This window comes from Populus nigra, chromosome 3, assembly GCF_951802175.1.
Source record: "Populus nigra chromosome 3, ddPopNigr1.1, whole genome shotgun sequence".
NCBI classification, from domain to species: domain Eukaryota; kingdom Viridiplantae; phylum Streptophyta; class Magnoliopsida; order Malpighiales; family Salicaceae; genus Populus; species Populus nigra.
This window is the reverse complement of record NC_084854.1, coordinates 17,486,990-17,512,811: the sequence shown is the minus strand read 5'-3', so window position 1 is coordinate 17,512,811 and position 25,822 is coordinate 17,486,990. Positions and strand designations below refer to the sequence as shown.

Sequence of the window (25,822 nt, the reverse complement as noted above, 5' to 3'; positions counted from 1 at the left end):
ACCTTTAATTAGGACAACGTGTAATATGATCAAAATATAACATTTTCAACCATCTAGGTAGTGGCCTAGTGGTAAGAGCTTGGGACCAAGAGGTTTGCTCCCTCTGTGGTCTCAGGTTCGAGCCCTGTGGTTGCTCATATGATGGCCATTGGAGGCTTACATGGTCGTTAACTTCAGGGCCCGTGGGATTAGTCAAGGTGCGCGCAAGCTGGCCCGGACACCCAGGTTAAACTAAAAAAAAAACATAACATTTTCTATATATGATAATTTAGTGATCTCAAATCTAAAGATCACTTAAACAACCATCATATAAGTCTTTCCATAGACACAAGTAATCTCTCCATATAAAATTCTCATAGAGACTAATTTAGTGTACATTTAATCTAATAAACACCTACATGTTAGTTTTAGGTATCCCTCATACCTTGGCTTGTGAGAACAACTGCTTTCTTTGACCAAGAAAAGAACATAATACGTATTAGTCTAAAAAACTCTAATATTTAATATTTAGTTCTAGTAGAACATTGATCAGAAACATTTAGAAACAATGTTTTGAAGTAATAAGAATTTCAAAATTATAACAACTTTATAATTTTCTTTACAAATCATTTTTATTCCAAGGACTTTATCTTAACTCAAGATTCATTAATAAATTATTAGATTCATTAATTAAATATTTGATGATTGTTAAAAATAAATAAAACTTTTATTAAAATTAAATATGTTTACACGAATAAAGTCAATGTCACGTATAACTAACTGATTGGATACATAACATATATAATAACAATCTTCCACTTACACTAAAGTCAATTACTCATGTATCAAATATCATATCGCTCTACTTGATGATAATGTTTTTACTAGGACAATGACATAGTAAGAAGATCTACAAAATTCTCTTCATTAGATACTCACTGTATCTTTATATCTTTTCTATATTTTTCTAATTAAATAGAATTATCTGTGTGTGTGTGTGTGTGTGTGTGTCATTGATAAGATCTTGGTTTCTTTGCTCATGCAATGACTCCGTTATTTTCATAGTATAGACCTACTAGATTAACAATGTTAGGAACCACACCTAGTTCAATGATGAACTTCTTAGACTCAAACAATCTTTTTTTTCCCTCATCAAATGTAGATGTGTACTCTATTTTAGCTATAAAATCTATTTTGATTTTTTATTTGAAACTCTTTTAACTTATAACACCATTATTTAGAGTAAAACATAACAAAACTAGATATTTTATTTTCAATATCCGATTGAAAACTAGCATCCAAAAAACCATAAACTACTAGTTCATTTCCTCTATAAACAAAAAAAATAAAATAGTTCTTCTCAAATACTTAATAATGTTTTTTTAATTATCTTTTAGTGACCTTCACCTAAATTAAATTGGTATCCATCATACCTTAACTTATGAGAATAAGTGCTTCATTTTACAAATAAAAGAATATAATATGTATCAGTCTCAAGCACTCTAATTAATGTTCAGTTTTAATAGACTATTGACCAGAATATTTAGGAACAATATTTTGATGTAATATAAATCCTATAATTATAACAATTTTATAATTTTTTTTACAAATCATTTTTATTCTGAAAACTTTATATTTACTTTAGATAATTAAATATTAGATTTATTAATTAAATAATTGATAAAAATTAAGAATTATAAAGCTTTTTTAAAATTCAATATTTTTATATAAATTAAATAAATTTTATATATAACCGACCGATTAACGTATGCTATTGTAATATAGATTGGCTCAGTGGCAGGTGAATTCTTTTTAAATGACCAGTCTAATGGATCGAAATTGATCTCTTCCACTGGTTCAAGTCTTGATCAACAAATGTATCCCCGAAAACTATATCTTCATGAATATGCCCTGATTGCAAGTTTTTGTTGCGGGATTTCATGCTCTCTTATGAGTGGACCGTTCTAGCCAGGAAGTCCAGATTGCCACCTGGCATCAGAAAGTGTTATGCTCAAGAAAAATATTCTCGGTATCATCCCCATAAAAGCACACCCTCAGAAAAGGTCACCTCTCTTGTTTAATGGAAGGCAGGCCCCTTCGTTTAATTTTAATGTTCTTTAGCTTTTTTTTTATATAATTTATTTTCCAGTCTGAGTGAGATTTCATGTTCTTGGGTGACACCAGCAGAATCATTCTTTTGTTCTTTCAATATATTGAAGAGTTTGATACTGTGCTGATTGCGTAATGTCCGTACAGGGAGCTTTTCTCTTGGACAGGTCATCTGATGGCAATCTTATAGTTATAATTAGCAGTAATTTACGGATCGAACCAAGATTCATGAAATAAACTCCTCATTTTTCTGTAGATAGGCTAGTAAATTTAATTAAGCTTGTGATGAAACTTCAAGCCGAATAAAGCACAGAAAAAACAGACAAGCGGCAGGATTTCAATACCTCCATGATAGTCAATCAGATCAAGGAGTGGATATGAAAAGGAAATGTGGGAGTTGGTGATTTAAATGGGCATCTTGTGAAGTGCAGGGGAATATGCGATGCCAGGTGCTTCAATATGCTGAAGACAAGTGCTTCATTGCGAGCTGTTGGTAATAATTTATCAAGTCCAATTCCATCAGCAGCAGCAGCTACAATGCAGACCACTACATGAGGTTCACATCTGCATTAAGAACAATTTTCCTGGATGCGCAGGCCCTTGTTTTGGATTGTGGCTGCTCAGCTGGTGGGGTACTTATTTGGATAATTCATAATGAAGAACAACAATTTTCATCTGATCTTTGATAGTCTGAGTTTATTTTCTGACAAATATTTTAGGTGGATGGTCTCTATGTATGCAACTAGCAGAGCAAGCAAATTTTCTCTTATTGATTGGATTTCAAATACGCTGCTGCATACCAGTAGTGGTTCGTAAAAACCTTCAACCAAAACTCTAACTGTTTCATATGCACAACATCTGGGAACTATGACCTCTTTGTTCTTTTCCCAAATTATTTTATTCACTCTATATAACATGGATGCTGCTTGAGAAAAAATACCAAAAATCATGAGTTAAAAATCTACTTGAAACTCCCAAAACAAAGTGAGTTCATTAGAGCCACCTCTTTCCACTATTGGATGCCTTGAGCTTCATCACAAGTTCTTCACGGTTAGCTTCGACCTCTGCATATTTCAGGCTCATGTGGAAGTATCGCTCTCGAATGTCTCTTAACTCTGCCTCCAGTGATGATTTTGTGCGTTCAAATTTCTCTTTTGGTACAACTTCACCTTCAGCTGTTGATTTTCTAGATCTTGGGACGCTTTTACGACCCTCAGACTTCAACCTGCATCCAGTCCAATCGCAGTTAAAACTTGTGACGAAAATATCAAAACGAGTGAATGAGTTGTACGCTGCCTATACCAAAACTAGTTCAGACCTCACTCTTCCAAAATCTCAACTGAATATGGCTTCGCTCGTTAAAGTTGAAAAAGAATTTGATAGCTGTATTTATATACTCACCTTTTAAGCTGGATTTTATACGAATTATTTTCTTCCAACGCCTTGGCCAGATTTTCCTCAAGTGACTGACTTTTCGACGCAGGAACAACTCCATCAGGAATTTTGTAGCCACAATCACCCTGTTCTTTAAAGAGTTAGATAATGTCACTGGTAATTTTCTTTTCGTAACCAGCATCCCTCAGAAATTGAGAAAGTTGAATATCGAAACAATATATATATATATATATATATATATATATAGAGAGAGAGAGAGAGAGCTTAAAACAGAAGTGAACCCCATACTTCTTGCAGTTGGTTGCTGTAAGAATTCTTCCTCCCAGAGTCCCTCTGGTTCTGCTGTTGTTCCTTCAAGAACATCACCTCTCCTTCAAGAGATTGAGTTCTTGTTAAGCATGCAAGTTTATCCTCCTCAACTTGTCGCATCTGCTGCTGAAGTTGCTTGTTTGCTCTCTTGATCCGGGTGAGCTCACTGTTAATCTCTGCATACTGTTCACAAAATGCCTCCTTTGCCATTAGGTCACCTTCCATCCGCAAAAGCTTTTCTTCCAAGGAAATTATTTTCTGTTTGCTGTCCTCTAATTCAGATACGGCCTTCTGCAAAATAGTGATCTTCTCAATAAATGAACTCTTCTCTATCTTCAACTCTTTGCACTCTCCAGATACTAGGCGGAATGAAGTTTCCAGTTTCTCTTTCTCATCCTTGATTGCATTGAGTTCATTCTTCAAAACCACAACTTCATCCTGAAGAGATCCTATCTCAAGAAGCTGAACCTTCAATTTGGTAGATTCTTCCATGACTTGTTGCCGTTCATACTCAGAAACTGTCAGCTTTAATTCAAGATCGCTAAGAGTGGTTTTAAAATTTTCTTCGCAAGATATGTAATTAGTCAACAGCTTTGACATTCTTCCATTGTCAACCTTCAACATTTCTTGGTTCTGTTTGGATGCAGCAAGTTCACCCATCAAGCCTTGAACCCTCGTGTTGGATTCAATCTGAGAACTATTGAGTTCCGATTCTAGCTTGGCTATGACTGCACATAAACCAGACACTTCATCCACAGCTTCAGAAGCTATTCTCTCTCTATCCGCTTGAGTTGCAGAAAGTTGCTTGGTAAGGTCTCCCACCTCTCTTTGAAGACTCTCAACTTCAACCATCATCTCCAAATACATCTGGTTTAGCAAACTAAATCTCTTATTCTGTTTTTCATTTTCCTCAAGAAGTGTCTCCAACTCCGTAATTAGTTTTTTCTCTTTCGAGGCACTATCTTCTAGAACTGAAGATATATTTTCTTCTAAAACCGTCACTCTTCTGGAACAATCAGCAAATCTTCTGTGCGACTCTCTCAATTTTGCCTCCAAATGGGTGCAGTGCCCTTGCAACTCTAATATCTGCCTTTCCAACTCTCCATTTGATTTCTGAAGTGAACTGCATTCTTGCATAATACTTTCAGCAGTAGCTTGCAAATTAAGATTCTCACTTTTCAGATAATCACATTCTTCTTGAGCTTCTGACCATTGATCATGCAGTTGTTGTAGATTTTGTTTCAGATCGGTCGTTTGAGTCTCCACGTGAATTTTCAATCTTGAAACCTGATCTTGAAGAATCTGAACCTGAGTTTTGGAATTCTCTAATTCCAATTTAGTTGACTTCCTCTCATCTGTCAATTGCGTTATTTGACCTTCCAAGACAGTTATGTGTGATGACAACTCTTCATTTTCTTGCTTTAGCTCTGATAATCGGATCTCCAATTCCTGTTTAGCACTAGCTAGCTCTGAAGATCTCCTTTCAAGAATTTTATTGGCAGAAACATGCGAATCCACACTGCTGCTAAGTACCATTAAATCCTTTCTCAAGTCATTCAGGCACTTCGTTGCAATGTCACCTTCCCTTGTCACAATCTCCATTCTTTCTTCCATCTGGCCCTTTTCATTTTGAAGAACGGAAAGCTTGGCTTCTAATTCTCTCTGATACCTTTGAAGATTCCCATTCTCATCTTCTTTTGACAGTAAACTAGCCTTGAGTCTTTCTATCTCAGCCAATTTTTCACCGAGTTCCATATTCAGTTCTGTAACTTCAACTTCCAGTTGCGATTTCAGGCTTTCAATCTGTTGAATTGAAAGATTGTGATCATTTTCAATCTCCCTAAGCAATTTCTTCTTCATCTTCTCTTCAAGTTTATCCACTTGTGATTCTTGGCCATTTCCTTCGGACATGAAACTGGTCGAAGATAAAACTCCATCCGTGGAACTCTCTTTTTTTTCCTTAAGTTTGAGCAACAACTCAAGGTTTTCATCTGTTAACTCCTGGCAGTCGCTTTCCAGCTCCTGCAGCTTAACTTTTAATGCTTCAATTTCTCTGATCAAATTTTCATCACCTCCAGTTATGGACTCCATTTTTGTGGAATAATGCCTTTCATTCAGCGACTCTGATAGCTTTGCTTTCAAACTGACTATTTCTTTTTCTTTAGCAGTTAGCTTGCATTTGTATTCAGTCTCCATATCCAAAAAATTTCGGTTCTTCATACTCTCATTTTCTATGCTTCGGTTTTTGTCCTCCAGATCCTGTTCCAGTGCTTGTACTTTAGCCTGCAAAATTTTCTCCGATTCTTGCAGTTGTTGAGTGTGGAGAATTAAGTTCCTGTTCTTCTCTAAGTTCATCTGGATAGAGTTTTCCATATCGCTGAATTTTGACTGGAGAGCAGAGAGATTATCTATCTCATCTTTCTGCTTTTCAATAGTTTCTTCCAGCTCCTGAAGCACAGATACAAGCTCAGCATTAGACTCTTGACTCCTTTTCAGCTGGAGATTGAGATTAGCATTGGATTCCCTCTGAAACATAACATCATTTTCTAATTCCTTAACTGCACCTTCATCTTGGAACGTGTAATCCTCCAATGCTGCTGGTTTCGCAGTAGATTTCTCTAACAGCAGTTTCAATTGTTCAACTTCTTTTTGCAGCCCATCACGTTCTGCGCATGCTGCTGACAGCTCCAAGTACATATTTGCCTGGTTTTTAGACTGCTCAGAGTATTCCTTCCTCAATATTTCCATATCAAGCATCAGCTTCCTGGCATTCCTCTCCCACATCTTAGCCTCATTACGAAGGTCTTCGATTGTATCTTCTGCCGTTTCCAACAAGCTCTTAGAAGAACCTGAAATTCTCAAAGATGATGTAGCAAACTCTTGTGTGTCTTCTTGAGAAAGGTTTTCTGGAAGCGTTATCCGTGATTTAAATGATGAATGATTTGATTCAGATGGATTTCCCATAGGATAACTCTTTGGGGAGCTTGCCGAATTTGGTTTTCCTGAAATCAGGGGGGGTTCATCACCACTTAAGTTGTTTGATGGCGAGAAACTTTCCCTTCTTGTGAAATCCTCTGCGGAGTCATAGCTGTGATGTGAATCCGAGTTAGAGAAACTGGCTTCCTACAGTGAAGGATGAGGTTATGTTAGTTTAATACGAGGAAAAAAAGGGAAAGAAGAGCTGCCGGTGACATACAAAAATTGCAACCATACTTACCGGCCTCTTCTCATGTTCTTGCGGAAGTGAGGTAGAGCTGGAATCTCTACCTGAGTAAGATTCTTCACTCTTTGCAATTGTACCATTAGACTCCTCTGACTTGATCTCCACTTCATGAGACTGAGAGTCTGCATTTATATCTTCCTTGTGGGAATCTGTCTCCTTCGATTTGTCATCCCTGGAAATTGTGCATATTGAAAGATATTTCATGAACAAATTAATTAGAAGAGAAATCAAAACACTGAAAAAGAGAAGGAGGGAAAAGTGAACAAGTTGCACCACACAAACCTGATTAGTTTTGTTCTCGGTGTCAGGCATTGAATCTTGACCTGAAAAATAATATATATCAGATAAACGGCTCAGATTACTGCTATCAATGATAACATATTCAACTGCTACAACCAAAATGTGTTTCGTGTGGAGACAAATTAGCCACACAACCACTGCAAATCAAGTTGGAAAGGAATGGAAGTTTTTCAGGGAAGAGATTTGGGGGGTTTGTTTACCATAAATCAGGATGTGTGTTCCCATTTCAACTATAAATATAGCGCTCGCAGGAAAATAATATTCAAAGCAAAAATATATTCATCTATAGAGAAAAGTGATATAAGATTACATAGAGTTGAAGAGTTGAGTTGAAAGAGTTTTCTCTCTTTTTTTGGTGTAGTTTTTAATCTTCTTTGATGATGGCGAGTAAAATTAGTATCTTCGTGGATAGATAAATTATCAAATCATGTTAAATTAAATGTTTTTTATTCTAGATATCAATCTTAGATTCTAAAAATTGATATCAGAGACTTGGATAATGTTTTTTTTTTTTGCTCATAAATTAAAGTGTTTAAAAATATGTTTTGAACATATTAATGTGACAAGTTCATCAAGACAACAAAATAATGAAATTCTTTTGCAAAATCATAATGCATGTTCCCCTATTTCAACTATAAATAGGGGTTTGTAAGGGTAGAATATTCAAAGCAAAAATATACCGAGTAATACAGAAAAGTGAGATAAAATTACAAAAAGTTTGTAAATTGAGTTGAGAAAAGCTATCCTTTTTTTTTGTTGTAATTTTTAATTCCATTAATAGCTATATGGACAAAAAAATTATTAAACCACGTTAAATTATGTGTTCTTGATTCTGGATATCAATCATAGATTCTAACAATTATTATTAGAGCCTTGAATTATTTTTTTCTTCTAGAAATCAAAGTGTTTAAAAACAAGTTTTGAATATACCAATGTGACGAGGTTACTGAGATAAACACAACAATAAAAATTTCATGCAAAACAAAGACATGAGTGAGTCCCATACATCAAACAACTTCTCCCTTCGTGTCTTTACACATGTTAATCATTCATGTGGCCTGACAACCCGAACCAATGACCCATCAATTAGACCTGACCCAGTCCAAGCCAATGCCATCTTAGCCTATATGTCACCTTCCAAGTTGAGAATAAGTTTCAATCACTTCAGTATACCATTATCTATGAGGTTAAACACATTACCAACCATGTCAGTATGGTAGTCTTATTATTTGTTATGTGTTTACCACGTCACCCTTGGATAGGGTGATAATCTAGTACGGTCAAAAGTAGAGGCAACCTATGTTATTTTTTAGTCTAAGCCATGCATTATGCCATATTTTCTTTGATCAAGTTTAAGATGTCTAAAGTTAAATTTTGATAATTATATACTAGTTTTCAACTAATTTGATCATTTTAGATATAACTACGGAGTTTGATTGTCCAAAACCATAGTTAAAGTTAGTATAAGTGGAGGAAATCATTAAAGAAGAATTAAGGATAGATTAATGAATGTGTGGTCAATGCAAAGTGATATCTAAGTATTGAAATGGACCAAAGGATTTTAGTAAAAATAAGATATCAATTACATATATATATCTTTTCTTTAATGGTGAAGCTACGATAACTAAACTAATACTAGGGATTATAAATGTAAAAGATTTGTATCTTAAGCGATTATACATGAAGATCGCTTTTCCTTACAGAGATTTGAAGAAAGATATCTACATGAAGTAGCTAAATAGATTCTCAATAAAGGGAAAAGAAAATATGGTTTACAAGTTGAAAATGAGCTTATATGGCTTAAAACAAGCTCCAAGATGAAGTTGTCAAGATAGTTTGAAATGAAGGATTGAAAGGTATAAAACAAACCCTTGGTGTAAGAACAAAGCTAATGGTACCTTGAATCTCCCATAAAAAAAAGTATGTGAAGAAAGTTCTCTACAAATTCAACATGGATAAAGCAAAATTAACAAGCACACCATTAGCAAATTATTTCAGACTAATTATTGAACATTCATGAAAGACAAACAAATAAAAGAAATACATGAGTTAATTTACTTATGATTCAACAATCAAAAGTATCATATATATTATGGTAAGTATAGGCTAGACACTATACATCTAGTAAGAGTTATAAGTATATACATGAATATTATGAGAAAAACACATTAGAAAGCGATTAAGTGAATTTTGAAATATCTGAATGGTTTTTCATATATGCCATTTTATTTCACAAAATTAGACTTGAAATTTCAAGGTTACGTGGATGATAATTTGGCTGATGACATTGATAACAAGAAAAGTACTATAGGGTTTGTGTATACTCTAGGTAATATAACTGTGTATTGAGTAAGTTATAAAAGGTTAATTATCTTTCTACTATATAGATTGAATATGTAGCGAAATTAAAGATATAAAGGAGATGATATAGTTGCAAAGTTTCTTAAAAGAATTAGGTAAGGATAATGAGAAGTGTACATTTTACGATGACTACGATGACAATCAGAGTACAATTTTCTTGCTAAAAATTTAGCATCTCATTTTTATGAGTAAGAAAATTAAAATAAACTATTGCAATCATAAAAAGAGTTTGTGAGTTGAGTTGAGAGAGTTTTCTCCTTCTTTCTTGGTGTAATTTTTAATTTTCTATCATGCAAGAAAATGAGTAGCTTTGTGTAAGTAGATAAATTGCCGAACCACTTTAAATGATTAAATGGATAGTGATTAAATAATTAAATAGCTATTTGTGTGTGTTCTTTTTATGAAAGGAAGTAAAAAGAAGAAAAGGAATAATTAAGACATTAAATTATGCAAGAGAACACAACAGAATACAAAAACAATATAACTTGAAGCCCATTCAAGCTCTATATATATCTCCTCCAATTCAATCTCTCACATCTATCTGGGATGTCATATTTATTATGCAAAATCATAAATTAACAATATAATCAGAAATATTTATTGAAAATGTTTAATATTTTCAACTTGCTAAACTTTCTTTAGGAAAACCAAAAGGAAAAAGGATATTTTTGAATTTCTGCATCTTCAAACCAAAAACTCTAATCAAATAATGTGTCATCAAACTAACTTTAGATGACTGTTCATTGAAATAAAAACAACAAACAAATCCTCTTATTAATTTGTTTGCATATGACAATCATTTGTTTCAAGACAGCAAGTTGTCGGAACTTTATCGAACAAGTATATCAATCGATCCTTTTTTCTATTATTTTCTGCAAACACGTTTACTAAAACTTCCTATGGGTTACTTGTTCATGCTTTCCCACAAATATACTGATGTTCTGGCAAAATCTCAATAATAATAAGTCATACCTTTATAACATTCACATTGTAGTAGTAAATACGTTGTATGGTTGCTTAAGTTTTTAAAATTGATTAAATCAGCCCTAATGCTCTAACATTGGACATATCAACCCTCACACTTTTGGTTGTTGGTTAATAACCATAGTCCCTTCATAGAGATGCATTATTTTAAAACCTTGATCTATCTGACAAGTCAACCTGAAATATGATAGACTTGAGATCTGGATTGATTTGAGTTGAAAAGAAAATAGTAAAAAAAAAACACTCGAGTGACCGATCAAAAACCTGAGTTGACTCGATGACTCCGTAAAAACTCGACCATCAACCTATATATTGATTTTTTGTTATGATTTTTTTTGTCTAAAATAATGTCATTTTAATTTAAAAAAAAAACAAAAATTTTAGTTTAAATTGAATTGACTTTTCTAATCAGTAATCTTGACCTTGTCTCCTGTTAATCCCAGATTGGTTTTTAAAATTATGCTTAGATGTACACTTATTGCAAGCACCACATGTCACGAGCTTTTTAATGAACTATTGCTACACATAGAGCCCACATGTGAACAGAAATAAGAGTGTGAGGGTTCGCATGGACAAAATTAAAGTACGAGCTTGATTCGACCAATTTCCAAAATCAGATGGACAAAACGATGAATTTATCCTAATATTTAGTGCTCTAATCTCTTGAATTTGCTGTAACATTGTGAGGTTGGTTTACATGTCTTTTCTTTATTCCCACAAACCTGTTAATTTGTTTTTATATATTACACAATTTATTAATCATATTTTTTATATAAAAAAATCAATTAATTGTAACTTTTAATTTATTTATATTTACTATTATATCTTTCTGTCAATTATTTTTGTGAAAAGTAATCATATAAATTAATTACATATGATAGTTTCTATATAAATTAGTAAAGATATCCATTTAAATCAATAAAAAACTCTTTTTAAGTGAAAAAAAATAAAATTGTGAAGTGTGTGTTTTTCCTGCAAATGCTAATATAACAAAAAAAAATTAATATATCATATGTTTATATATAGTTTATTTTATAAAATATAACTATATATATAATATAAGTATTTTAAATATAATAATATAGATATATAACCTTGTTAAATATTTTTAAATAAAGTCTATTAATATTCTTTTTGTTTTTAAAACCTCAAAATAATTTTTTTATATTGTAAAAGCTAATTTTTTTTTTCATTTTTAAAATCTGAAAGCAATGTCTAACCACCTAAATTTGAATGGAGAATACAACTCTATAACAAAAAAAAATAACGATTAACCCATGAGATTAGCATAGAAAATTTTATTATAATAAGCAATAAAACGCATAACATGAAAAACATGTTAATAAAGCTGATTCATAAAGTTGAAATCGAAGAAGGAGAACTCTAACAGTACAAGAAACACATGGAGAAAATAATTACCTAAAGTTTTTTTTGTTAGAAAAAGATAAATATTGATGTTTAACTAAGTACGTGAAGAAAAGTAAGAAATGGAAGTGTATTCTTTTGCCAAGAAGAGGTCAACGTTTTCCTAGCAAGAAAAGAAAAGAAAAATCTTATTTTTAAGTTTTCTAAAATTCATTAAATATAATAAAAATTTAAAAAGTAATTTTCAAAAATTATTTTCAATCAAACAAATAAGGTAAAAAAAAAAACGTGTAGAGTGACTGCTACAAGGACACGCTATCTATTTGTTTTTATTTTGATTCTCCATCAAGATTTCTTTTAGTTGGTTTTTTTTTATTAACATGAATATTCAAGTTAGCTTGCATGTACCTTAATTAATCTTATGGATCCTGAAGTTAATGATCATATAAACCTCCAATAACTATAATATTAGTAACTTCAAGATTCGAACCTAAAATTATAGGAGAAATAAATTAACCCTTTAATCTCATACTTTTATTACATGGTTATAGTTGGTTTTCTCTTGAGCAAGAGAGTTGTAGTTCCATTAATAAAGGATAAGGTTGGGATATTTAATTAGGGCTAAATTCGTAAGCGAATTTCATATTTCTCAATTATTACATAATTAAAGAAGGCTATCTTTATGCGCAGCTCAAGGCACTTTAAACCTCCTTGATGAAACAAAAAAAAAAGACCAGGAACTATTCAAATCTAATTCCATGGACCAATCAAATCATTTCCAATAACAAGATTATGACACGATCAGTCTATAATATCCACGGCACCTATCTTGAAACTACTTTTTTTTTCTTTGAAGGTGGAGCTAATTGACAGATCAGAGCAATGGATCCAGACAGATTAAAAGCTGGAAAGCACGAAGAACCCAGCAAAAATAAGTAGTGGCGTGGAGTTATGAACTCACCTGTAAAATGGTGCCGTGATTGCACCTTTTCAATGGGAATGAAACCGGGACACAATCATTCGAGCTCATGTAGCTTGCCATATTAACTGTAGCCTCTCCAAGAATGCCAGATCTAGCTGATCCCTGTAATTCAAACAATCTTGATCTGAACGGATAACGAAACTAATGTAATAACGAATCAATTAGCTACCAGTTTACATAAGATCTGCAGTTTATTGACGATCATTAATGAGGCAAGTAATTGAATAATTAAATTAACAATAGAGTGATTAATTAATACCATGGCAACAACAAACTTGAAGAGGCAATCGTCATGTTCCTTTGAAGACTCATCTTGTGAAGCAGTCCACGTGGATTCTGATAAGCTCTCAGTCCATTGACAATTCCCATTTCGAACAGCTGCTTTGCTCGTCTTTGCAATTGTTTTTCCAGTCTCCACGGAGATTATAGACACAGACAGCTTGTCCCATCCTCTTGGAACCTGTTAATGAGCACGAATATTTGTCCACTTTCCTTAATCTAATCAAGTGAAAACAACCTTGCATGATCGATCAACTTGTAAAAGAACTAGTACGATGACCTGGAGTGCCTTGAAATAGGAGAATTTGAAATCAATTTTCTCCCCTGATGATGATTTAGCAGCTGGCCTGGCCTTGTGCAACCGGAACATTTCTTCTCCCTGGATAGAATTACTCTTGAATTCTCCTGAGCGTTCTTGTTCAATTGATGGTCACAGATTGTCAGATAACAACAGCAACAACAACATTACCACCAAGGAAACTCAGAAAGAGAGAAGCAGAGGGGGACAAGATTAGCTAGCTGGTCCTTGTTGAGAAGGGTGATATTTTATGTCTTACCAACTTTGGGAGTTACGTTAGTTATAGAGTTAGAGAGATGCATGGGATATTTTACGATTTTCCCATTGACAGCGCTCTCAATTTTACAAATAACCAAACTACTCGCCTTTCACTAGTGAGAAGAGAATTAACTCAATCTTTTGATGAATGGTATATATTATTATTCCTGCGCATACAGTGGGAAGCTAGGATTTCTAGTGAAGGAGGGTAAATGATATATATATATATATATATATATATATATATATATATATATATATAAAACTTTTTTGCTTCTTACTATATCTCTCAAACTAATCTTTGTCATCTTGTATTTTAGGCGATTAGATTGTGAAAACATTTTATATAGATCAAATTAGTAAATCCATTTTAAATTACAATGTTTTTTTTTCTAATAATATATATATATATATATATATATATATATATATATATATATATATAGAATTGGCAAACTTAAGATATATACATATATTTAGTTATTTTCAATATTTTTCCTGTAGAAAACTTAGTTATAATCTAATAACTGAGATTAATCATAATAAATAGAAATAATGTAAACTCTAAATGGTAATTATAATTTAAGAAAACAAGATCTCAAAAATAATATTTTTATAAAGTAATTATCTTAATATATTAGTCCTAAAATTAATATGATAATTTTAAATTATATAACTAATAGATTCCTTGATAATCAATTGTTGCCTTTATGGAACTACAAATGATCTACAAGCATTTCTATTTCAGTCTCTTTTGTGTTGGTTTGGGATTGAATTGCCTTCAAATCTTTACACAAGATTTATATTTTAGTCTCCTTAATTATGAAAACCTGTTTCTGATGTTGTGCATACGTACAAAATCGATTATGGTTTTGGAAAACTTTACTTATTTCTCGTTTTTAATTTGGCATAAGATTTTTCTAGCCAATACATATATTTTCAATAGCAAGATGGTTAATTTATTATAATTCATGTGAAAATTTAAATATGAAATCTGATGATTTCATATAAATATTTGAAAGTATGGTAGAAATAATTTTTTTAAAATGTTTTTTAAATATTATAATTTCAATTTATTTTTGATATTAACCCATCAAAATAATTCAAATATATATATATATATATATATATATATATATATATATATTAGTTTGTCGTTCAGCTATAGCATGCATTATTTTTCTTGACTATCTAATCTCTAATAATTACGTGTTCTTTTCTAAATTATATGCATGTTGAGGATGTGCAAATGTTACTTTCAGGGTTGTTTTTTAGTCCACACTATAAATTTGATAACCTAACAAATGGAAATTTAAATTTGTTGATTGAATCAAATGACTAATGGCGCCCAGAGGACGAAGAAAATCAGCGATTCACTGTACATACAGACGCGATCGATGGCTTTGTCAACACCTGACGGCAGAGATTACATGCTGGTGACCAGTTACTTGACAAGTATCCTATAATTATAATGAGGTTTGGTCCCGAGAAATAGTCATACCATGCAAGATTGATTATTGTTCACCTCCTCGGAGAAGAAAAGGCAACGAAAAGAAGCGAGGAAGAGCTAAATTAATTAGATGATAAATATGCATTCCAAAAGTCACTTACGAAACATTTGAAGCACTTCTTTAGGGATTGAAAGATGACAATATTGATTATCTATGTAAATAAAATCTTAGCCTTGTTTTGAGTTTTGTAGCTTCATGATATCTTGGATTAAGAATGACAGGTTGAGGTTGGAAGATCCACCCAATTCCATAGACTTCCTTGCCGTCTTTCCAAGTTCAATTGCTCTCCTCCTTCTGTTCTTGCCTTCTTCTCCGCCTGCATCCATCAACGTAATTACTGCCTTCCTGACTTCGTCTTTCTTCACTAACACTCCAACTTTCTCTTCTTCTCCCCATCTCACTGGAACCTCAACGCCGATTCGCACACCGATCCTTAAAATCTCAACGACTAGCTTCTCATTAAAGAATTGCTCGGAAAACTGAGGCCATGATATCATTGGCACGCCAGAGCAGATCCCTTCAACTGTAGAGTTCCAACCACAATGAGTTAAGAATCCTCCAACTGCTCTATGGGACAAAATAAGGACTTGAGGAGCCCAGCCTTTGATCAGAAGCCCCCTTCCTTTGACCCTTTCTTCAAACCTCTCCTTCACGAACCATTCCTCTAATTCAGAACCTCTCTCTCCAGTTTTCACTACCCAGATAAAGGGTTTATTAGATGCTTCCAAACCCAAACCTAGTTCTATCAACTGCGATGGCACTAGGCGACATAGGCTACCGAGGCAAGCGTAAATAACAGACCCTGGCTCCATAGAGTCAAGCCACTCCAAGCATTGTGTCTTGCCAATTGAAGCTTTGTTTCCTCTCTCAAACTTATCTAAATTCTGCTTGTTACATAAAGAAACTGGTCCAATGCACCATACTTTCTTCTTTAGAGCCTTTCCGTACTCCTCAGCACAACCATGCTCCAACTCGTCAAAACTATTAACCACAACCCCATAAGCTGTAGATTCAGCCTCTTGCATCTTGTTACGGACGTCATCCAAATCAGGTAAGCTTACGAATGCTCCCGGTAGCTGAGCCTTTGTTATCTCAAAACTTTTTGGCATCCCTGGCACCACAAAAGGTTCTGAATCCGAATTTACAGTAAGGTGAGCTTTGTGAAGCCTTATATTATTAGAACTCAACAAAGAAAAGCAGCACATGCCATGAAAAACAATCCGTGGGATGTTGAAACGTTGAGCGGTTTTGGCTGTCCAGGATAAGCACTTGTCTGATATTATGCAGCTTGGACGAGGCTTGGCATGTTCAATTATGCGTTCTAATGGCTGCTGCAGCCTAGCAACTGCAATATAGAATCTCTTCAGTAGGTCTCTTGAAGGTAAGGTGTCAAGATTCTCGTAGCCGATAGGGAGTCCCACTTCTTCGCATGGAAACGGTATCTGCACAAGCCGAATAGGGAGACTAGATTCTCTTGCTCTTTCGATTATTGACGCAAATCTTGATGCATTGTGAGGGGTAGTGACCAAACTTACAGTCACACCACGCTCTGAAATGAGCCTGGCCATGTCTATCATGGGGATCATGTGTCCCTGTGCCATAAGCGGGATCAACACAAAGTGCAGTTGACTAGACATTGGAGGCGCCATTACAGCAGGACTGGTAATGTTTCTACTTATACTAAAATGGAGAGGAAACAAAACTGGTTGTCAAATGTAGGTTTTGCAATCCCATTCTTGGCCAAGTCTTATTATGTGAGCTTGACTTTGAACAAGTCATCAAGACCGAGTTCTGAGGTGAGTAGCAAATATATAGGTTGCAATTTCCTTTTTACTTCCTTCACTCGACCGACGTGGATCGGGTTTTGCCTTTGACAAAGTCCAAACGCATGTAGATCGTGATTTTGAATTCGAGAGCAGAGGAGTGGAGTCTCATGTTGCATATTTTGACCCGACCTGCACGCCTGAGCAACCAGTAGTTGTCATGACTTGGTTTTTTTCCCTTGATTTGCTTCTCTAAATGATCATCTTTTTGTTTTTGTTTTATAGAGTTCATATCGAGCAGTTCAAAAATGAGTTTTGTACATTGATTTGTTGATAAGTAAGCAAAGGATTGAAACTTCTACCTGTTGCTTTTCGTTAAGATTGCTTGTGGAAGTTATGGAGGCTGGACGAAGGGAATTGTATTCAAAGTTAATAGTCATATCATCTTGTCACCATATTCAGCCCTTGAAGCCAGTAATTGACTGTATTACATTCAATATCCGGCCCTGTTAATCTATGGGCCGTGGCCTTAATTATAATTCTCTCCGACATGCCTCTGCTCTCATTTGACGATGAAATGCTGTTTGTTTTCGTTTTTGAAAAATAATTTTAAAAAATGAAATTTTATTTTATTTTTTTCTTGTTTTAATTTTATTTTTTTATTTTTAAATTATTATAATTTATTGATGTTAAAAATAAATTTTAAAAAATATAAAAATATTATTTTAATATATTTTCAAATAAAAATATATCTAAAAAATTAACCACTATTAAACTTTCAAACACCTCATTTTTTACCTCTTTCTTGTGTGTGTGTGTGTGTGTGAATTGTTGTGTGTGAAAACGATCTTATAAATTGTTGTGTGAAATGATCTAAAATGGAGATATTGGATGAAAGCCATAAATGTTGAATATAGTTGGCCCATTTGTTATGCAATAATGCAAAGTGTTTTCTTTTCCCGTAACTTCTGGTACTGTATTTCAAAAAAAAAATTAAAAAAATTATTTTATTGTTTATTTTAAATTAATTATTTTAATTTAATGTATTAATATTAAAAATAAATTTTAAAAAATAACAAAAAATAGTATCTTGATTTACTTTTTAAATTAAATTTTTTTAAGATTAATGTGGATGTTCGGGCCAGCTTATATGCATTTTGACTAATCCTACGAGTTCTAAAATTAACAATCATGTAAGTCTTCAATAACTATTATATAAACAATTATAAGGTTTGAAAATAATAAAATAAAAAACCTTTCAAATTTCAAGTTTTTATTATTAAGCTAACAACTAGAAGATTACCTTTTAAATTAAATTGATATTGCTTGCGGCGGCAGGTCTATCATGGCTGCATGTAAAGCTGACTTGACTTTGACTAATTCTATTTGATTTAGCCAGAAGGAAATTATACTGGGCAGTTTTCCTAAACTTATAATTTGGTTTAATTGACTCAATAATGCTATAGCTAGCGTGCCACACGCGATAAGCTCTTTTTGTACTCTTTGGAAGTAAAAACTGTCCCTCCGTTTCTCTTTCTTCTCTATTTATTTATTTATTTATTTATTTATTATATGCAATCATTTGGCCTCTCTTTTTTTCAGAATATTAATTATTTACAAGACCTCAAAATGAACTTAAATTACTTTTCTTGGTTTAAATTCGATGTTTAAAATGTCCCTTTAAGCTTGCAGAAAATGTAACTCTTTTTTAATTATATAGACAAGATTGAACAACTATATACATTCTCAGTCGAATTGTGATATGGAATATATTTTTTTATTAATTAATTTAGTCTAAGCATGTTTTTATTTTAAATCAACTTATCTTACTTTATTTGCAAAATAAATGGGAAATGATCATAAATATTGAATGATTCCTAATTATGAATGAAGGAGAGTATAAATCTCTAGCGCAAATTATGAACACCTCGCGCCGCTTAATTCCCTTCAGGGTGTAGCTGGCAGCATGTTTTTTGTGTGGACAAATGTCATGCTGCTATTGGTTTGGAGGAAACATACATATATTGCACTATTGCAATGTATTGTATGTTTTTGTTGAAATCGTAAAATCGCTATTAAAATGTGATTTTTTATGATTTTACTGATTTTAATTTAATTTTATTAATTTTAATTTTGTATATTAAACATATATTAACTCATAAAATCATATAATTTTACGAGTTAAATCATGATTTTAACAATCTTATCTCGCGTCACTTAATTTCTTTTTTTTTAATAATAATATAGCTCGCCACATAATTCTTAATATAAGTCCAATCTTTTTCCTAGCCTTTTAATTATTTGAAATAAATAGCTAAATAACACCTTTCATTCGTATAAAAGGAAATTTTTAATTTGTTCGTATTACTTGTATGTTTATGATTTTAAAGGATTTTCTTATCTCTTGTTGATGAACATAGATATAATTGAATATTAAAATTGATCATTTAAAAATTTGATTCAACCACGCGACAAGTTATTTATTTTAGAGATATTTAAAATTATAATAAAAATTGTTTTTCAAAGTTTTTTATTTAGAAATGAATTAAAATAATATTTTTATTATTTTTTAAAAATTATTTTTAATATCTATATATCAAAACACATTTTTTACATCGAGCCAATTGTTAGCAATTTTGTTGCGCTATCATTAACAGAGTTGATCTATATAATGGATTCGAAGGAGTGCAGCTTTGAAGCCTAGCACAAGCACAGCTCATAAAACAATTATCAGCACACTGAAGAAAGACAGGGAGGGGAAGAGGAATTGACATATATTTCAACCAACTGATATTTCATTGATACCCTAAACTAATGTATCTTAGGCAAAAGACAGCAAGGTTGTTATTGAAGAAATGCACTAAGACTAAGAACTACAACAAATGGAACTGAGGAATCCATCCTACCTCTCAATTATTCGCATATACTCGTTTTTCAACTTTTCTTTCAAATGGCTAAGGAAAAAAAAAATACAAGAATGTTTGCCTATGAATCCATATGAAGAGTGCTTGCAATGCATAGGAGGGAAAAATAGAAACTACCGACTCTCTTGTCCTGAGAGGTAAGATCGTGCCAATGAACAAGCTTTTTCCTTCCGCCTTTTGAATTCATCGTATCGCAGGAAGAAATAACCCAGATAATCAAAATCTATCGGAGACATCTTGGCCTGTTAATAGAAACATTATCAATCACTGTCATATGGTTTAGTGGGCATGGCTGGTAGAGATAAAGGGTCATAATTACCTGGATTAGTGCCCATAAAGCCCAAAATAAGTGTGAAACTAACATGTAAGTGTTTGACTCCACGTATAGAGCTTCAATGTCTTTGTCCGATACCTGTAGGAATTCATGATCTGTCAGATACCTGTTGGAAATAATAGCCAATTGCGGTGCCTTGAAATCCAAAACTTAAAAAATCACAGGTGGATGCAGTTTGAATACATTTATAGGGTCAGGTGTATCTAGACCCTGCTATCAGACTCATCTAGCCCAGGGAAGTATGAACTACTAATGAAGATCCAAGATTCAGGATCAAAGTAACAGGTGAACTTCATAATCAATAAAATTCAACTTCCCATGCCAGTGTTCATCTAAAATGAGTCAAAGAGAGGTTTGCTCACAAGTAGACGATCTTTGTAGCAAAATCATAAGAGAAAGAGAAAGATTAACTATCAATGATTCATTGAAAAACAAAGATTAAACATCCATGGTGCTAGTGAAACCTCACAAAGTAGGGTTAGGCATCAAATGAAGGCACACAAAATATTCAACGGAAAAATGATATAAGAATGAAGAAAGGCTACATTGGGATTTAACATATGATTATTTAGGGAATTTGTTTTTGTATGTTTCCATTTAATACCTCTTGCATCTTCTAAAATATGGAAGAGCTGCATAGCATAGATCAAATAAATAAAGGTGGCACCACATGTCAGAAGATTTCCACAAAGGAGATTCCACTGCTTTTTTTAAATGCGCAATTGAGGATGACACTTGATCAAAACCAAAACTTCTGATAAAGACATATCATGGTTGCATTTCTATGTTTGCGGAGTAAGAAATTCAATCCCGTTAGTTAATTTCAAAATGATAAAGCACAACTAACTCATTCAGGATTTGAACATAATGAACATAATCAATAATTCAGAATTAAAAAGATTTTAATGCAGGTCATAGATAAACTAAAAAGTCCATTTACATACCATTGAAAAAATAATTTTCAAATGACCATCTTACCTCATGCGGTTTATCAGGTTGTAAATAATGCCTGAAGAAATGATATTGCTCATCCTTACTTGGGTATCTACATTAAACGAATTCAATTGTCAACAAATCTACACATGCAACTGAAAATGGAGAAAACAAGAAGAAGAAAAGTTGAAGACATACAAGCTGTAGTCACAATCATAGCCTGCATATTCATTGAAGTGATTTCCAATGTCATAACCTCTGTAACTGTATGATCCATACTCGAAATCAATGATGTAGAGTTTCTCTGAAAATTAATAAGATTAGTAATGAGATCAATGGTACAAGACTGAGGAAAAAATATCCGCAAATCAAAACACTCTTTTGGCACAATATTTCCTGTAAGCACATCAGGCACTGTCTCGGGAAATCTCACTGCATTTTCAAATTCTGTTTGCCTTTAACATTTTGGACAAATTGGAAGCTATAATGACAGCAGATGCCAGAGGCACACCCATGTCCTTGTAATAATTTTAATTAATAGATAATCAAAATAAAATGTCAAAATGCAATGACATTCTTATAATCCAAATGAAATCCCTGTCATTGGACACCTCATGCAATAGTCCTAATAAGAAAATTCCATTCTTCCATTAATTATCATTTCCTTTTTCCTATTTGGTTTTCTACTTCTTACTTAGATTCGAACCACTAGGCTTTTTGGTACATACTGCATACAGAAGGAACACATAATTTAGGTAATCATAAGCATTTTGATAATGGAACCAAGAGTATCTTGTTTAGTTTGCAGGCTGCATGCCTAGAGTGTTTCTTCTCTTTTCTCCAGTGCTGTTTCTGTCTTCTTCCTTTCTTGATTGCTACAGTACCTTGGTTACTATTCACATAACTAACTTCACCCTCAAATCTTCTGGATAATCAATCCAATACCGTATACCCTAAATCTGGCTCCCACCTAAAACACCAAATTTCAACAACCTCAAGGCTGTCCTGCAACACTTGATGTATCTTAGATTCAATAACAGATTAAAAAATTCATTGGCAATGGCCCTGTTCAATACTGCAATTCTTGAAAGACCAACCAAGATTGATTTCTCCATGTTTACAACTAGAAGATATAATGCCGACAGCCCCTTAGTATCTGTAACTTTTACCATGTGTTCCCTACTGAAATACATCAGAAAAGGAGCAGAAACAACACCAATTGAGATAGAGAGAGATTATAAAAATAATGCATATTTAAAGACAGAAACCAACAAAGTAGAATATTAATACCAAGAATAACATGCTGCCACTCTATTTAAACAGTTAAAGGGGTAAAATGGAGGAAAATGCATATTAAAAATCAGTTTTCATTGACACCTTCATCGTCATTAAGCATCAGATTCCCTGAAAGCAAGTCATTATGAGCGAAAACCACTGGAGCATTGAGAAGATCTGTCAATTCCTGTTCAATTATCATGAAATAGACCTCCATAAGTAGGAAGGAATCACTATAAACCTTGCAAGTAATCAACTGAAAAATGGAAGTCCCATGTAGTTCCAAAGTCAAGAATGTGAACTCGTCTGTGATTATGAAACACTAATAAGTATAGCTATTTCAAGATAAAAAAAAAAAAAAAGGAACTAAGGAAGCCAAGGGAAACACCATGTTGTCTGCCTCGTACCTGATACATCTAACAGTTTCAATCCACACATATAGATATATTACTAACAACTACAAGGAGCATCTGGCATTTATAATACTTTTTCTACACAAGACTGTTAATTAGTTCAGTTTCACAATATCGCGTGCAAGTTACTAAGGGTCTTGGAAGTCATCCTTTAAAGCATGTTCAACAGTTCTCTAGCATAGACTACCTTAAAAATCTACAACAGTGCATTTTATTCATTGTACTCAATTTTCATTCAAGTACCTACAAAATATTTAAACTAAAAAAATCTTGAACTTTCAAATGCATGTTAACAACATGGGTCAACGCATTAGGAAACTTAAAAACAGGTTTCATGTAAGGTGCAAGTACAAAAGACTAGTCTCTAAGGCCAAAAGCTTCAGAGAAAAAGGATAGACTAACAAGTTACCAATTACAAAGAAAATTTACGGAAGGAGGATCACCTTGATTTCAACAACTTCATTGTAAACTTCCTTGAACAAAATGGTCTCATATTTTTTTCGCTTCTCAATATCATCAAAGTGAAGAATGGATGCTGCAACAACAGGTGGCCATTGAAAATGAAAAATTAACAACTAATGGGCATGGCATCACTGTTACATCAACATTCAAGGATATCCAATGGTTGAACTGACAAAAGTTGAAAGCACCTTTACCAAATTGATTTCAAATAAAAATGGGCAGATGCTTATGAAACATAAAATCAAGGAAGCAAGTTAGAGACAGAAAATATACCATTTTCATAGAACTTGAAGATGTCATTCCACAACTGAGGTTCTTTAGAGCCTGGAATATCCACCCGATGGAATTTACGGAGTTGCTTGGCAATTTCAGCAGCCAGCTTCGGCTCTCTCATGTCTGCAATTGATGAGGATGCAAGGTTAAGAAAATCAAGAGAGAGAGAGCGAGAGAAAGGGCAGGAGAGGAAAGAGAAGCAAAAAAAGGTTAAAATTAAGAACCTTCATAAACTCAATTTTTCAGTGTTTTCATCAAGTAATCATTTATGGTAGATGTGTTTTATAGCTATACGGTTGGTCAGGAAAATTTGAAGTTAATCAAGATAATCAAAAGTAAAAGGCAAGTCTTCAAGAAATAAATGCAAATAAATTCGATCAAATTTTGAGACCGGTGAATTGTGTTGAAGGCATACACTACTGAAGACTTAAAAGGGGGTGCGGTGCAACAAAAGAAGTTGAATTTAAAGGCATATGAAAATAAGGAAGGGATAATAAAGGAAGCGAGTGGGTTGTCATGGTTTACCTTGCGGAATCAGTGTTCGTGCATTTATAAAAGATTGGACCATGCCATTTTGAAATACTCCAAGCAACTTGGCACCAAATCCTGCAGCCGAGAGGTATTTGATGGCCTGGAATCAATTTTTTGTTGTTGTTGTTGTAAGCATATCAAAGGAAATGAAAGCTCCAATTGTTGTCCATCCAATAAATTAAAAGGTAACAAGTAATCATAGAAAATCAATCACCTGAAGCTCGCGTTCTCGATTGATAACATAATCAGTGTTGGGACCATATAATCTGACAGTTACAGGCACCTCATTTCCATCTTCTTCCTTCACAGATACCTTCAGCACTGCACAAATTCTCATTTAGGCACGTCTGCCTATTCAAGTTCAAAAGGCAAATACGAAAGAAAGTAATAATGCTCACAGAGATTTGTTATGCCACCGGAAACCGTCTCAACAGAGAAGGAAGAATCATCCAATCTTGACCATTTCTTAAACAAATCCTTGCACAGCTCTCTGATATTGAAGAACAAAAAATAAATAAACACGAATGATTCTTCTTCTCACTTTCTTATTTAAAAAAAAAAGAGGTGAAAGAAACGAACATGAGAGGCGGAGTCAAATCAGGTAGGGAAAGGGACGTATCGAGGGTGAGGGATGAAGATTGAAGAACATGAGAGCTCGAGTTATCTCCTCTAGCTCCCTCTGCTACCTCCATTGCTTTCCAGATCTCTCTCTCGTTCTCTGATTCAGTACGCGACCCCATGTTGGTTATATTTCCGACTTGTTTCTTTCGGATTACTAAAATAGATTTTGGGAATTGGGATCCACCACGCAACTCTATATTTTATTTAAGATTTTAGATTCCCATTTGTGCAAAATGTTAAAAATAATGGGATGCTCAACAACAACAAAAAGAATCTCTGCTTCCCACCCAAATCATGGTCCGCCCAACTGTCCTTGAAAATTCTCCCAAATTCAAATTCAAACCCTAATTACCATTTACCGATACCCAAGACTCCACAACTGGTTGTTAAAATGCTGGCTATTGATGGGTTAATACTGTGTTAAGGGAAATTATCACTGAAATATCAAGGAAGAAAGCATTGCAGCAGCTGTGGGCATGTGCTGCTCTACAAACAAATTACAGTAACAATGGCAAGAAAATACCTGAATCTGATTATAGTCCTGATGGCGAATCCACCAAAATTTTATTTTATTTAACAAGTCAGACACATAAAATACATGCGTGCAAGGATGGATGACGTTTTTTAAGTCGGTCAGGAGATTGGTTGCTTAACTCAAGGTCGGCTCGCTAAGCTGATGTAATACCCTAAAAGGTCATCGCAACTTTTCTTCTCACGCTGTCCATCGGTATTATTCAATGTAGAAAAGTAATAATAATAATAAAATACCAACAATGCTCCGGCTGGTATGTCGTATGCACAAGGCTTTATTTAATAATATAATTTTTTTTATTGGTTTTTTTATATAATTTTTATTTATTTTTAATTTCATTTTTTAATCTAAATTTTTTATATTTTATTTTTTCAATTTGATCCTTATTGTTTTTTTTTATCCTTTTGA

The 25,822-nt window shown here is 33.3% G+C and overlaps 3 protein-coding genes across 5 annotated transcripts; all 3 read right to left on the bottom strand.

Annotated features, from left to right (window-relative positions):
- Positions 1–2,831: 2,831 nt before the first annotated feature.
- On the bottom strand, positions 2,832–13,798 carry LOC133688458 (uncharacterized). Its single transcript, XM_062107948.1, has 8 exons — positions 13,567–13,798; positions 13,267–13,467; positions 12,987–13,109; positions 7,298–7,338; positions 7,010–7,187; positions 3,772–6,915; positions 3,490–3,608; positions 2,832–3,313 (listed from the first exon to the last, which is right to left on the bottom strand). Exons 1-8 carry the CDS (start codon positions 13,654–13,656, stop codon positions 3,082–3,084), a joined length of 4,128 nt encoding a protein of 1,375 aa, XP_061963932.1. The 5' UTR covers positions 13,657–13,798; the 3' UTR covers positions 2,832–3,081.
- A 1,612-nt stretch (positions 13,799–15,410) lies between these two features.
- Positions 15,411–17,069, bottom strand: LOC133689271 (UDP-glycosyltransferase 73D1-like). The gene has a single exon (XM_062109078.1). It carries the CDS (start codon positions 17,000–17,002, stop codon positions 15,521–15,523), a length of 1,482 nt encoding a protein of 493 aa, XP_061965062.1. The 5' UTR covers positions 17,003–17,069; the 3' UTR covers positions 15,411–15,520.
- Positions 17,070–19,891: 2,822 nt separating this feature from the next.
- LOC133687946 (probable ethanolamine kinase) lies at positions 19,892–25,570 on the bottom strand. Of its 3 annotated transcripts, none has more exons than XM_062107305.1 (12): positions 25,406–25,570; positions 24,841–25,075; positions 24,660–24,751; positions 24,476–24,582; positions 24,256–24,361; positions 23,731–23,853; positions 23,439–23,530; positions 22,685–22,769; positions 21,506–21,611; positions 21,353–21,419; positions 20,360–20,452; positions 19,892–20,282 (listed from the first exon to the last, which is right to left on the bottom strand). In XM_062107305.1, exons 2-12 carry the CDS (start codon positions 24,999–25,001, stop codon positions 20,154–20,156), a joined length of 1,161 nt encoding a protein of 386 aa, XP_061963289.1. In that variant the 5' UTR covers positions 25,002–25,075; positions 25,406–25,570; the 3' UTR covers positions 19,892–20,153. The 3 variants fall into 3 exon arrangements, with proteins under 3 accessions (XP_061963289.1, XP_061963290.1, XP_061963288.1); XM_062107306.1 differs by having other exon boundaries at positions 24,841–24,979; positions 25,406–25,569; XM_062107304.1 differs by lacking the exon at positions 25,406–25,570 and having other exon boundaries at positions 24,841–25,399.
- Between the last annotated feature and the right edge of the window lie 252 nt (positions 25,571–25,822).